Below are 14527 nucleotides of genomic sequence, written 5' to 3'. Positions count from 1 at the left end.
CATAATATTTGATGTTGGGTTGTAGATGCTGCAGTAGAGATAGATGCTCACCAAGATGCTAAGTCTTCATTTTCTGAAGGAGCAGTGGGTTCAGCCTTCTTGGAAAAGACTGACACCCAGCTAGCTCACTCCAGTTACACAAGATTAATAGGGGCTGGGCTACCAAAGTCATCTTGCCCTTGCTGCCCGTGAGAGCAGACAGCCCCCACAAATATCAGTCCCTTTTGTTCGTGGGGAGCCATAATCAAAAGCAGGAACTCCAGGTCTGCCAGGAGTGTCTTAGGACCAAGGTCGGTGCAGCTGCAAGCTCTCACGTACACCAAGTGCAGATTCTCCCCAGACGCAGCAGTTCTTCAAGGTTTAAACAGTTCCAAGACAATTTCTCAGCCTCTACTGATTAATCTAAACATAGCAGAGGCTTTGCTGAAACATCTCTCTCAAAGCCAGACACAAGGTCTTTCCTGTCCATTTCATTGTAAGGCAAACATAAGACTTTTCTTTGCTTTTCAGTCCACCCATGCGTGTATTTGTATATTCCCAACCCGAGACACTTTAGAGTTTCTAACAGTCCTTAGTCTCTGATACTTTGCAGAAGTGCATCCATGGACAACTTTGAGAAGTTGAGATTTACAATACTTTATGCCCCCAAAGAAAACCCAGAGTGTAAGAAGTAGAAGCATTTGCTACTGACTAGCCTAGCAAGTAGACAACACATTTAACTGGCAGAGAGCTAGCAGAGAGCTCTGCATTAAACTGCTCTGTGTGGTACTTTATAGTGTTCAGATCCTCAGTCTGTTCATCTTGAGGAGTGGGAAGGGAAGCTTGGGCGAGGGAACTGGGAGGCACGGAACAGCCAAGGGACCCGCACAGTGTTGTGTACACAGTAACTTTACTGAGTGCCTACTCCATGCCAGGCATTATGCTGGGGGCTTGTGGCTCAGAGCTCACATGAGAGAATGGTCCTGCCTGTGCAGATGATGGTCTCAGGGTTAAATGTGAGTGGACAGATGGCAAAGGAAGGCTGTCCTCTGCCCCACCCAGGAGCCTAACACTAACCGTGGAGCTAGACCAGTTATCATCTCCTGAGCTTGGGCTACGCCACTCGCTTCCTGTCTTCCTTCACTCACAGTCTTAATCACATGTCAGTTCACATTCCTTTATCCTGAAAACAAATACTTAATAGATCTTTTCCGGGGTTTAGTATTTCAGGGTTGTGTGTGTGGGTGTGTGTGTTTTCTGTCTACTTCTTCCTTTAGGCTAACATGTGCTACGTGCTATATAAGGTGCAAGAGAGCTGAATGACCCTTCATATGTCATTCTTGTCATAGTAATAACTCACGCGAGCATGGCAGGCCTACATGGTGGTGGTTATTTTAGGCAAAGGTCCAGGCAGAGCAGTGTCTCAGAATAGCATGCCTGGCAGGCTGTTAGGTGAAAATATTTGTATGCTGGTAAAAACATCAACATATTTTCTACTCGTCAATATGAGCTGTGAGCACTGTCAAATGAAATCCCAAGAGAAAGCAACCTGCAAAACTGTCAGGTAGCTGCAGGGACCAGGTGTATTTATTATTTGCCTTTAAATTAGCCAGGTAGGGGAGCCTGGTTCGTGATTCCCACAGAGCTGTCTGATTGTATGACCAGAAAACGTCCCACACTGAGGTGTTGCCATTCCTCCGAGACTGGTCGTTATTCAGATGATCATGAGTGTGACCTTCTAAGTAGACACACTCATCTACAGTCCTTCAGTAACACAGGGCCAAGGGTCCAGTCAGACACAGGCCCTGCCCTCAGAAGGGGCTTCCTCCTTTCTTAGACTTGCCCCTCCTCACAGCTTTCAGTCTGACAGGAAGCAGGGTGGCATGGCCGTCCATGAGTGCGCTCCGGTTGTTTGGGGGCACGGTGGTGTGGCTGTCCGTGAGTGGTTTGGGCTTTGTTGTTATTGTTTGGGTATAGAGTCTCAGCATGTACCTCAGGCTGACCTCAAACTCTTGCCTTACCCAATTCAGCTTCCTCAGTCACATATCGGAGGCATCCACCACCATGCCGTCTGGTTGTTCATTTCGATTAATCTGATGGCATATTTGGTTTCCTGTGTGTGTGATGAAATTTTAATCTCCATGTCCCAGCAGCTAAAATTTCCAACCATCTTCTCTCCTTTTCAAAATATAAGATTATAAAAATTAAAACTCAGTGCATTCTATGTGATGGGGAGGTCAGAGAACCTTTATTATTTTATTTATTAAATTAGCTACTTTCCCTCAAAAAGCCCACAGACTCAGAACATTGCTTATGGAGAGTGGCCAGGTCAGGTCACCCTGAATGGACAGGCGAGGGACAAAGTAGTGTCAGGATGGAGCTGGCATGAGGGGATGAGGAGGGTACTGTGGGATGAGTATGGTCGGGCCTCCGCACCACAGGCCTTACCCGCTTCAGGGCTATTCCCAACCCCTACCCACTCACCACCCTCGTTAGCTTCTCTTCCCCCTCTTTCTTATTTTCCCAGGCATATTTTCTTTTTAAGTCCCTAAGTTGTAAAATAGGAGCAAATTTCTTGGAACATTGTGTGGGAAAGACCAGAAAACTGCAAGCCCACCCAAATGGAATGTTGGGTTTCTTTGGCTTTTGTGTATAACATTTGTGTCTTCTCAAATCTATTCACACTCGTGCTCAAAATCAATCCGGTTTCTGCAGAAGGACAAACTAGGGTAATTGTGATTCTTGCGTCTAAGACTTTGCAACCGTGACGTCATTTCTCATTAAGTTTTGCTTTCGTCTCCATCCCTCTTAGCTCTCTCTCCTCATGCCAGACTCGGTAACTCTTGGGCATAGGTTCCAAACTAGAACTTACTCGCTCGGGGTGGGACCTGCGTACCAGGAGTTACCCACAGAATTGAATTGCTGAACATGCTGATTTCCATGACATTTTCATATGTCAAGTTTCTTATAATTTTCTCAAAAGAAAAAAAAAGGCACGGTGTGGGGAGGATTCGTCTCTTAGCCACAGAGAGTGGTTAAGAGAGGGAAACACAAGTCCCTCAGTGAATTTTCAAGGCCTGTGAAAGCCCTGTCTCTGTACCTTCATCGCTTAGGTAGATCCACACTGCAGCAGACGGGAGCCCTACAGGCTGTATGAAGCCAGCAGCTTCTTTCCCAGGAGTCCAAGGGCCCAGGGGAGCAGCCTGCTTGTCCCTCAGTCCAGCAAGTTCTACCCTGCCTTAATGGAGCCCTTGAGAAAGACCATGTCCAGTGAGCCTTGTGAGGGTGTCCACTGCCCTGTGGCTGGCCAGTGAGCACAGAGAGAACTTCCTTACTTCCCAACGTATTGAATTTTTATGAGAAGGGGGAGGTCAGTTGTTTGGGATGGATATCATTTCCACTTCAATGTCTTGAGCGATCGTGTGCTCTGCTGCCTGCTGCCCTTTTCAGCAATGTCCTCCCTCCTAGCAGACATCATCTGCAGGCCGCTCTTGCAGCTGAGCTGTGATCCTGAGAAGACTCCTGGTTAAGTGAGTCTGAGCAGCAGAGACACCCCAAGTCAGCCCTGGGAGCAGAGGAGAAAGGGTGGGGGCCTCATGAGTGGATGTGTGGAGTACCACTAAGATCCAAGGAAGAGGGGCCTTGATCAGCACAGAACTTTAGGATAGATTTGGAAACATTCCTACCAAGCACTCTGAAAACTCTTGATGTCCCCTTAATTATGCTTAGCCCACAAATGTCAAATTGTTTCATAGTGTTTGGTGCTAATTTATCTTCTATTGCTCGCCTAGCAGGGTCCAGACTTCTTTTTTTTTTTAAACTGTCTTTTTGTTGATCTTTTTTTTAAAAATATTTATTTATTATGTATACAATATTCCGTCTGTGGGTATGCCTGCAGGCCAGCAGAGGGCACCAGACCTCATTACAGATGGTTGTGAGCCACCATGTGGTTGCTGGGAATCGAACTCAGGACCTTTGGAAGAGCAGGCAATGCTCTTAACCTCTGAGCCATCTCTCCAGCCCTGGGTCCAGACTTCTTAATGGTACTTTTCATAAACAGTCATGATATTCCAGCTAGTACATGGACAAGTAAAAGCTTGTAGCAACTTCCCCGCTCCCTTCTTCGGTGGATGGCTGTAACGGAAAGCTGCCATTAAGACACAGTTTGTCTTCATACCGTCAACAGGGAAGGCTGAAGGGTTGGTGCTTCACAGTTAGTGAGTGGCGGAGCGCATTCCCACTGCCGACCTTGGCTTTCAGGAAACGACAGGGGAATGGCAGAATTATCCATCCGACAGCCTACATCCAAGAGAAGGAGCCAGCTGCTTGCTCTCGTAAAGGATTCCATCTTCTCGACATTGCTGCAAAGTCGACAACCAGTAGCCAGTTGGAGGGGTCAGGTTTTAACAGGTCTCTGGGTTCCATGACATTAAGTACAGAAAGCAGAGTGGGAGAAGAGAACAAAGAAAGAATTTTAGCTCTTTTATGCCTTAGACATTAGCCCAGATGGCTCTGTGACCCTGGAAGGAAATCCCTTCTGCTGGGAACCAAGAGACAGTCCGTCCAAAATATAAAGCAAAAATTTTTCTCCCATAGCCATGCAGCCTGGGAGACATTTGTTAAGGACGTATGCCCCTCCCCTTTAAAACACAGCGAAACAATGAAATGTTCTGTTGCTTAACAATGTGAGCTTAATTAAAGACAAGTGAACCAATCCTGATGCCTTTGTCCTGGTTGTTTTGTTTTGAGACAGGATCTCACCATGTAGCTCACACTGATCTGGGGACGTTCAATTCTCCTCTCTCAACCTCTTAAGCACTGGGATTATAGGCACGGGCAACCACATCCAGCAATACGGCCTTTCACAAATCATACTTCAAAGTAGGCAGTGCCCAGGTGTTCTCTCTCTCTCTCTCTCTCTCTCTCTCTCTCTCTCTCTCTCTCTCTCTCACACACACACACACACACACACACACACACACACACACACACACACTGGTATCTACAATGCCTTCAGCTCTCTGCACCTGGTCTGTTTTAGCATCTCTGGTTCTCTGGTTCCCATTGTCCATTTCCGTTTTCACCAGCATCATCTTCTCCCTTGTCCCTCTGGTACATTCTCTTTCTTCTTTCCAGGGTCCCTTTAGGCTGTATCTCTTCGGAGGAGGTTTAGCCAGCCACCTTGAAGAGCTTCTCTAGTTTCGTCCATTACCTCGGCTCTGTCTCCCCTGGCACCCCCTCTAGCTCTCTCCTTGGGCATACTAACAGTCAGTGGCCAATACAAGGGCTGGACTGAGTAGTGCAGTAGCCTGGAGTGGTCAGCAGTTGTTGCCTCTTCTTTACTCTGTCCCTTCCTTCTTTGTGTAAGGGTGGAAAGCGTGTGTGGGAAGAGTAGGGGTAAGGAGAACGAGACAGGAGGCTTGAGAAAGAGTGGTAATCCTGGAAGACCATCAGTCTTAGGCCATCACAATCAAACTTGAGTCTCCTGTTTAAGGATGACTTATCTGCCATTGAAAGCCCCCCTCTCAGCTCTTAAAAACTGTGATAGCGGTGCTGAAGGGCAGCTCTTCACAGTTGATGAATCCTGAAATTGTAGGGGTGGGGAAGGACGTGGTTTTCTTTAAGAATCTGGACACTAGGAGTTTGACCATGCTTCGGTGAGTATATGGGTAATACAAAATAGACTTGGTATTTTTTTTCTTTGGTATTGGTATTTTTTTCTTTGTTTTCCTTTTTTGGGGGGTAGAGAAGGTCACAAGGACTGGGAAGTGAATGGGATCAGTGTGCATTATGTGAAACTCCCAAATAATCACTAAAAATATTATGTTGGGAAAAAAAGAAGCTCTCTTCTCATTCTAAATGCATGAGGTCCTTTTAGCACGAACATGGAGTTTGAATTTGAGGAAAATGTTCTTCCCTTCGAGATAACAGGAATAGAGACACTTCTGTTCCCTGTGAATGTTGAAGAATATTCGCCTCTGAACTTGTGAACCCAGATTTCATGCTCTTATCATGTGCACAGCCTTAAGTCCCATGCCCAGCGTCAACACTCATATTCTTTCAGCCCTCATTCCCCCACCTCTGAGCCTGTGTAGCCCAGGGGTGCTGTCATGAGACCTCTAGCTGGCCTTCATCCACTGATGTCCTGCGGCCTCCTTTACCCTGGCAGGTCCTGAGTAACCTGGTGATGGAGGAGCTCCTGCCGACCCTTCAGACCGATCTGCTGCCTAAGCTGAAAGGGAAGAAGAATGACAGGAAGCGGGCCTGGTTTGGGGTAAGCGGCCATGTTGCTTTGCAACTGTGCTGTCAAGGAGAACATTCCCATCTCTCTTTACTTTTCCGGGCATGTGGTGTTGTTTTAAAATAACTCCTTCCTAGGTAGAAAAATGTCTACCTTGAGCCTGCTCAGTCTCACTGACATAAGAACTAATCTAAACAGAGTTGAACTTGAAGCTTGAATGTGTGCTCCGTTTTGTTTACGTGTGAGTCTGCGCTGGGCCTGCTTCCCTCCCTTCTGTAGCTCCTTTAGTCACGGGTCATGTGCTGCTCCGTGTTACAGCTCCTGGAGGAGGCCTACGGTCTGGTTCAGCACCAAGTGTCGGAAGGATTAAGCGCCTTGAAGGAGGAGTGCAGAGCCCTGACAAAGGGCCTGGAAGGGACCATCCGCTCAGACATGGACCAGATTGTCAACTCAAAGAACTTCCTAACTGGGAAGATCAGAGGTTGGTGGAGTAACCCCCTGCTGGTCCAAATAAATGAGCCATACCCTTAGAGATGCACACGGAGGGGAAATGTGTTGACCCTCTGTTCCCAGGCCTCTCACATCTATGGATTCCATCAATCACAGGCTGGAAATGCCCAGGGAAAAATGTCTGCAGTGATCAAGTGCAGACTTCCCTGTTGTTCCCAACACAACTGTGACATCTGCATTGTATTCAGTATCGTAAACCAAAGATGACTTAAGGCTTAAGAGGTGTATGGTTGGATGTGCAAGGTTCGAGTGAAATACTGCATCATTTGATAGTAGGAATTTTAGTGTCCCAGGCGTTGGGCCTCCTCTGAGGTGTGGGGGTGGGGATCCCAGAATCAGTTGCCCTCAGATAGTACACCTGGCTTCAGAGAAGGATTAAGCGGAAGGAACTGAGGGGAGACAATAGCCGCTATAGTGGGACTTGCTGTCATATTATTAAGGACCCTCATCTTACCCTGGATGCTTTGTAGACTCAAGGTGGAGGGAATTTGCTTCCTGCCTGGTGATGGGTGCCTGTGTATCGTGGTAAAGAATGTAATTTTCTTTGAGAGAAAAGCCTCCAATTTTTGCTCAGGGTTGGTCCATCTGTATCTGTAATCCCAGTGTACGTACTAGCCAGTCGAGTTTTGTTGAGGGTAGCACTTGGCTTCTGTTTGCCTTAGTCTCCTAATCTGCAATTGGAAGGGCTGACAAGAGTGTGGCTGGCAAACTGCAGTCCTCAAGCTGGGCCTGGTCCTGCTTGTTTTCATAAATGACGTCATATTGAACACAGTCAAGCTCATCCATGAGTTCACGGCCTAAGCTGCTTCATGCGGCCACATCAGAGAACTGAGCTGTTGGAACCTTAAGTCGGACCTGGGACTGCAGAGCCACAGATCTCTATTGTCCGGCCCTTGGCAGGAAATGGCTGGCTCCTCCCCACACAGAGGCCTTAGGCAAGATCTGCAGTTTCATAGTCTTTCTGAGTCCTGAGCCCTATGCGCAGAGCGCACCTAAAGTTTCTGTGAAGGGAGGGAGTGTAAGCCTCTCGGTGATTGTTCCTTAGTAGTGGCTCCGGATAGTCGGTGAGCAGATGCTTGCTCACAGGCTGACGTTTGCTAAGTGCCTTCTGAGCTCGCAGTGGAGCTTGAGATCCTGTGCTCCCACGGTGGTCTGTCTACCAAGGGCGTTGTCTGCCCTGCAGATTAGCTTCTTCATACTGCAGCTCAGCGTGCTTCAGAACTCATAGGATGCTTCCTCCTGCGAGGAGGTAAGAAGAGACTTCACTGTGCAAGTGTGTGGTGTTTGCGGGCCTGTTTCTGCATTGCCTCCAAAGCCAGGCACAGATTAGCATCAGGGTGATTTCTGTTTGATATTCTCCAGCCTCACAGCCCATATAGCGGGAGTGTATGTTGCAATTCCATGTATACCTAAAACTGCCAAAATTCGGTTCTCTCAGACCTGTCTGGGCCTAACTTTCCAGACTGAAATTAAGACCACAGTCCTTTCCCCAATCCTCTGGAGCTTCCAGAGTAGCTGTTGTTCCCTAAAATAACTCTTGCAAGGAAATAATGGGAAACCCTTTTCTAAAACAAAGTTCAGGCAGCTACAGTGGGCTCCCTGGGAATTTAGGCAGGTCCAGCGGACTCTCTGGGAATTCAGGCAGCTACAGCGGGCTCACTGGTAATCTTTCACATTCGGGAGGCCCTTGTCAGGAGGATGGTGAGTTCCAGGCTGGAAAAGAAAGTGTGGCATTGCAAAGAAAGAAAGGAAAGAGGGGAAGGGGGAAGAAAGGCAGAGAGGAAGGAAAACATAGTAGAGGGATTTTAACCCAGCCTCTGCTTCTCTACCTTTAAAACAAAGAAGGAAGCCAGCTGCATTGGTGGAGGGTGTTGGATTTCGGGAAAGCTTGGGGAACATTTAAGTAGTTGTCTTAGTTAGTGTTCTATTGTTGTGAGGAGACACCGTGACCGCAGTAACTCTTTTAAAAGAGAGCATTCCATTGGGGTTCACTTACAGTTTCAGAGGTTTTGTCCATTATTGTCATGTTGGGGAGCATGACGGCACACGTGGTACGGAAGATGTAGCTGAGAGTCTGCATCTGGATCCATAGGCTGCTGACAGACAGACATGGGCCGGGCTTGGACTTTTGAAACTTCACAGTGGGTTTCAAAAGTCCACTCCCAGGGGCACATTTCCTCCGATGTAGTGGCTGCATCTAGCCTAACAAGGCCACACCTACCCCAAGACCACACCTACCCTAACAAGACCACACCCACCCCAAGAAGGCCACACCTCCTAATCCTTTTTAATTAGGGCTACTCTCTAATGACTAAGCATTAAAATGTGTGAGCCTATGGGGACCATTCTTGTTCAGACCACCACAGGAGTTGTCTCTCCATTTCTACCCATATGGCACTTGGGAGTGAAGCCATTGATCTTCCGGTCTGCTCCACAATTATCGTCAGTAAGAACTTTTTCTGCTCCTGTGAGCGTAAGGACCCAGAGGCTTCCCATTAACACACTTTTACACACAGAAGACATTTGTAGATGCCAAGACAGGAAGAAAATGTGATAAAAGCTCCCAGAGAAGCCAGAACAAAAGGGACCATTTTCAGAAAACTGGGGGCCTCTTACGGAGGGTCCTGCTTTAGTATTAGGTGACTAGAACATATGAGAAAGCCCACAGCTCTGTGCTCCTTAAGGGTCACAACCATTCTGAGTACTCTGAAAAATGGTAAGATTGTTTCCTCCTTACTGTAACCCTGGAATAATTGCTCCTAAAGTCTCTATCTAACAGATAAGAAATCTGAGACCTTGGTTAAGGAATGTCCCTGACGACCTGAGGCTCGTATATAGCAGACTCTGACTCGGGCCCCTCCAGCTCCACTAGCCCCAGCCTTCTAGGCTTTTCAGAAGGGAGACTCTTGAATTAGAAGAGGGTACAGCGTATGTATGTGGAACTCAATCTTGACTCAGCCTGGTAGGAAACACCTGCAGGCCACAGGTCATGAAGTTTAGTGGTGGGGGTCATTAGCTGTCCCTAGTGGGAGGTCATTAGGCTGTCCCTAGTGGGAGGTCATTAGCTGTCCCTAGTGGGAGGTCATTAGGCTGTCCCTAGTGGGAGGTCATTAGCTGTCCCAAATATGTGGCATATGAACTGGACCCTGTTTTACTGGACTCTGTTTACCAGCAGAGGTGGAGGAAGGAAGGCCCAGGTGAGAGGACCCTGGATGAAGGGTGGAGTCAGGGCTGAGCACAATGCAGGCGGTAGCAGGCAGAGGATGCCAAGGAGAGGACCACGACCCGTCTCCACCCACCTGACAAATGCCAGCCTCGACACTAGGAGATCATCACCATGTATTGTGCTCAGGATTATCCGGAAACCCCAATTAGATGCTTTTCCAACAGCTCCTCTCACGAAGCTAATTAACCCACAGTTTCTTTTTCTTGGCAAGAACTTTTGTGATTGGGTTTCAAGCAAGTCCTTTTTTAAAAAATTTTACAAAACTCAAATTGTTTCGTTTTTGAATCCATCATCAAAGGGGCCTTTTATTTATGCTCTGATCATTTCACACATGAATACAATATGTCTTGATTATATCCACTCTCGGTTCCCCTCTCACTCACCCTCCCATTCCCCACCCACTGCCATCTTCGTTCTCTCTCTCCTTGGTAAACCACCAAGTCCGATTAGTGCTACCTGCTTGAATGCTGACTGTTTTTAAGCACCATTTCTTTGTATGTGTGTGTCTGTGTATGTGTGCATGTGTGCTCACATGGGTGTGCATATTTCACATGTGTGAAGGTCAAAGAACATCTGCCAGGAGCCAGTTTTCTCTTTCCATCACATGGGGATCACCTCAGGTCATCGGGCTTGGCAGGAAGTGCCTTCGCCCACTAAAGCATCTTGCTGGGCCCTGCACATGTCTTGAGCAGGTAACCCCCAGCAAAGTGAGTTCCTGAATGCCATGCCCAGAATAACTGAAACGGTTCTGAGTTACAGTTCTACATTTGCACATTAGTCTTGACCTTGGCAAAGTCATCTAATGTGGCCAGCTTTCTTTATCTACCCCCCCCCCCATGAAAGGCCAAAGGGCATCCCAGGCAGCTGGTTCTTCCCGTTTTGGTTATGTGATAGATAGAGCTGTCCATCCACTGAATCCCACCAAGTTGGTCTTCCGAATCCGTGTATTGTGCTCCTCCTTCACGACCACATCGCTGCTTCTGCTTCTGAACCTAGGTGGCCAGGGGTATGCCCTCTGCACCCGAGCCATGCAGATTCCCTGCCCCGCTCAGCTTCATGGAGCCGGGACCAAAGACAGTGTCTGTCTCTAGAGAATAGAATGACCGTGAGGGTGTTTTCATCCCTCCTGATTCCTTTAGTGTGTGTGTGTGTGTGTGTGTGTGTGTGTGTGTGTGTGTGGCCACTAAGCCTGTCATTCTTATCAGAAAGATATTTTGGTTTTGCCTTAATTAAGCTAACGATATGACAAAGTGTTATCTGTGGTGATGATCATGGGGAGTGAACTTGTCTGGCCGTTGCATATTTGTGGAGATCAAATAGAGATCTACATTCTTCCCAGGGCAGGATGAAGCTTGGGGCAGGAGAGGTCCTGGAGACACCCTAGGTCTCAGAGCATCCAGTGGGTTTGCAGCCTGTTGAATGCTGGCAAAGGTTCCATCATACCAGCCTGCTCTGCCCATCGGAACTCACCCAGGGGCCATTTAGCTGTGGTGTGGCCCGTGAATCTAATTTTGTCCCAAGTCATGCTACCCTTTGACCTCTTCCTACCTTAGCAATGGTGGCTCAGCCAGCGGAGAAAAGCTGTGGGGAGAGCGTGCAGCCGTTCCTGGCGTCCATTCTGGAGGAGGTGATGGGGCCGGTGAGCTCAGGCTTCAGTGAAGTGCGGGCACTCTTCGAGAAAGAAGTAGACGAACTCAGCCAGAGCTTCCATGCCCCCCAGGACAGCGTCCAGCTGAAGGAGGTAGGAGAGCAAGCGGGGGAGCCGAGTTCCCAGCAGCACTGGGCTGCTTTTCACGGTGCCTTTCTCTCACCGCTCCCCCCTTGACCTTCCCCTCTCCCCATCTCCTCCGATTCTGTCTCCCCCCTCTCCCTTTGAGTCCCCTCTAACCTCTCTTTCTCTCTCCTCTTTCCTTTTCCTTTCCATCCATTTATCTGGTATTCCTGCCATCTGCCCACGTAACTCATCCATCCATCCATTTATAGCTAAATTCACCCAATTTTCTTTATTAATGGTTTCTAAGTTGAAAAAGTAATATTTGCACAAGTGAAACAGCCAACTCAAATATATAATTCCATGTCTGTAAAGAGGCAAAATTAGCAGCCAGAACTGCTAACAACTGCTCCTAGTCCCTCTGCCTCCATTCCCAAGCCCTCCAGTTGACTGAAATAGTCCTGTGTGCGTACCGGCATGTTTTATTTGTTCATATATAAGCCTATCTCCTTACTTTAAATAACACTTGCTGCTTTGTTGCCACAGCTATAGATCCCTGATATAAAGCCACGCCTGTCAAGCAGCAGTGGCACCTCAGTCTACTGAGTCAGAAAGTAGGGGAGGGCGTGCTCTGCACTAGCAGGAACTCCGGAGGAGCTTTGCTCACATAGACACTGGCCGCTTGCCTTGCATTCACCGTATTATTAAGGATAGGACTTGTTAGGGTAATTGTTTCTCTCTCCCTCTTCCTGATATCACTTAAAAGGGTTTTTTCTTTTAGTTGGTACATTGTAACTGTACACATTTATGAGCTACCGTGTGGCAGTGTTAGCCAGATCTTTGAAGGCAGAAGCCTGGCTCCAGCAGCCACAACAGGCTGTCACAACATGCCAATCAAAGAGACGGATAATGGTGACCGGCAGAGGAAAGGGGTCATGTGGCACCTTGGGAGAGGAGCAGACAAAGGAGTCCAGAGACCAACTCTAGAGTGCTGGCGTGTGCCTTAGGCTTAAATGGAGTGTGGGACCCCATCAGCTGTCCTGGTCTCCCTGAGCACTGCCCCAGCTCGCCCTCTCCAGCTTCCAGGTTGTCCCTATCACCCTTAGCACCTCCGGGGAGCCACCTGACCCCTACAGGAGACTCTCTTCTGCTCCAGGTGTAGCCTTGCCCACAAGGGTAACTGCCCTTGTCTGTATGTGGATATATCCCGGGAGACTCTGCTCCTCCTAGGATACAGCGTGACTGTAGGCTTAGGACAATGACTTATCTCTGTGCCTCAGCCAAAGTAAAAGGGACAGGCAGACCCTGAATGAAGGTAGAGATGCCAGCATTTTATTTATCCTGCTTTAGTTACCCGTGGATCTACCTGAGGAGTCAATGCTTTTCGAGCCAAAGCAGCTTCTACATGCCTGTTTCAGCAGTTTATACGTGCAGATGGTGTGGAATGATCCAACAAGTAATTACCACTTCTATTCCCTTAAACATTTTTCATTTCTGTGTGCTGGCAGCTCTTCGAGCTCATTATAAAATACATGATAGATTGTTGTAAGCCGTAGTTACCCTCCTCTGCTGTACTTTCTTCATTTCTTTATGCCCGTACATGTGATTGTACAAAACTAAGATCATTTCATGAATGCCTCGAGCTTCTTATTACAGCTGTATATGTGCATGTGTATGTGTGCATATGCCCATATGGGAGATATGTGTGTGTGTGTGCGTGCGTGTGTGTGTGTGTGTGCGTGTGTGTATGTGTGAACATGCCTGTAAGGGGGATGTGTGTGTGCGTGTGTGTGTGTGCGCGCGTGTGTATGTGTGAACATGCCTGTAAGGGGGATGTGTGTGTGTGTGCGTGTGTGTGTGAACATGCCTGTAAGGGGGATGTGTGTGTGCACGCGCGTGCATGCGCGTGTGTATGTGTGAACATGCCTGTAAGGGGTGTGTGTGTGTGCGCACGCATGTGTATGTGTGAACATGCCTGTAAAGGGTGTGTGTGTGTGTGTGCGTGCGTGTGTATGTGTGAACATGCCTGTAAGGGGGATGTGTGTGTGCGTGTGTGTGTGTGCGCGCGCGTGTGTATGTGTGAACATGCCTGTAAGGGGGATGTGTGTGTGCACGCGCGTGCGTGCGCGTGTGTATGTGTGAACATGCCTGTAAGGGGTGTGTGTGTGTGTGCGCGCACGCGTGTGTATGTGTGAACATGCCTGTAAAGGGTGTGTGTGTGCGTGCGTGTGTATGTGTGAACATGCCTGTAAGGGGTGTGTGTGTGTGCGCGTGTGTATGTGTGAACATGCCTGTAAGGGGTGTGTGTGTGCGTGTGTATGTGTGTGTGTGTGTGTTTTAACTTGCCTTTATTCCCCTTCATTTTCTGGTGCCACTCACTTCCTCACCAAAAAATAAAAAAAAAAAATGGCACCAATTCAGCTTGTACTGTTCTGTTTTTTTCCGCCTCTTAGAAGATATAGAAAACACACATTTCAGTGCTGGTATCTTACATTGTTTGCTTTTATAAAAGTACAGTTATTTTATACACTAAGCTGCTTATCGGGTTTCTTCTTCAAAATGATTTCATGAAACTGTTTCCAACGTAACTGATCTAGTTCTGAATCACTTTTCGTAATGACAACATAATATTTCATGTTTAGAAGTGCGGTGGTTTATTCAGCCATCCCATTATCGCGGACACCATGAGCAAAGCTGTAATAAATAACTTTGTACACACATCCTGTCACATCATAGGCACATGTGTAAGTATTTATGCACACATTCCTTGTATCCTGATGCTTTTGTTTCAGTGGGGCAGACTCCTAGGTTGGAAGGTATATTTTCAGGTTAACAGATGTTGACCTCAAACTTCAAAACA

The 14527-nt window shown here is 47.7% G+C and overlaps 1 protein-coding gene across 1 annotated transcript in view; it reads left to right on the top strand.

The window, feature by feature from the left end:
- Niban1 (niban apoptosis regulator 1) overlaps nucleotides 1-14527 on the top strand; it is a 153443-nt gene that overhangs the window by 112786 nt on the left and 26130 nt on the right. The window contains exons 7-9 of the mRNA XM_050162924.1: nucleotides 6149-6253; nucleotides 6539-6701; nucleotides 11510-11697. Of these exons, the coding sequence (XP_050018881.1) occupies nucleotides 6149-6253; nucleotides 6539-6701; nucleotides 11510-11697 (456 nt within the window). The remainder of the gene's footprint in view (nucleotides 1-6148; nucleotides 6254-6538; nucleotides 6702-11509; nucleotides 11698-14527) is intronic.

This window comes from Alexandromys fortis, unplaced genomic scaffold (assembly GCF_014885135.2).
Source record: "Alexandromys fortis isolate MF-2015 unplaced genomic scaffold, M_Fortis_MF-2015_v1.1 scaffold_126, whole genome shotgun sequence".
In the NCBI taxonomy this organism is placed as follows: domain Eukaryota; kingdom Metazoa; phylum Chordata; class Mammalia; order Rodentia; family Cricetidae; genus Alexandromys; species Alexandromys fortis.
The sequence above is the reverse complement of the archived record's forward strand: the minus strand, read 5'-3'. Positions and strand labels throughout refer to the sequence as shown.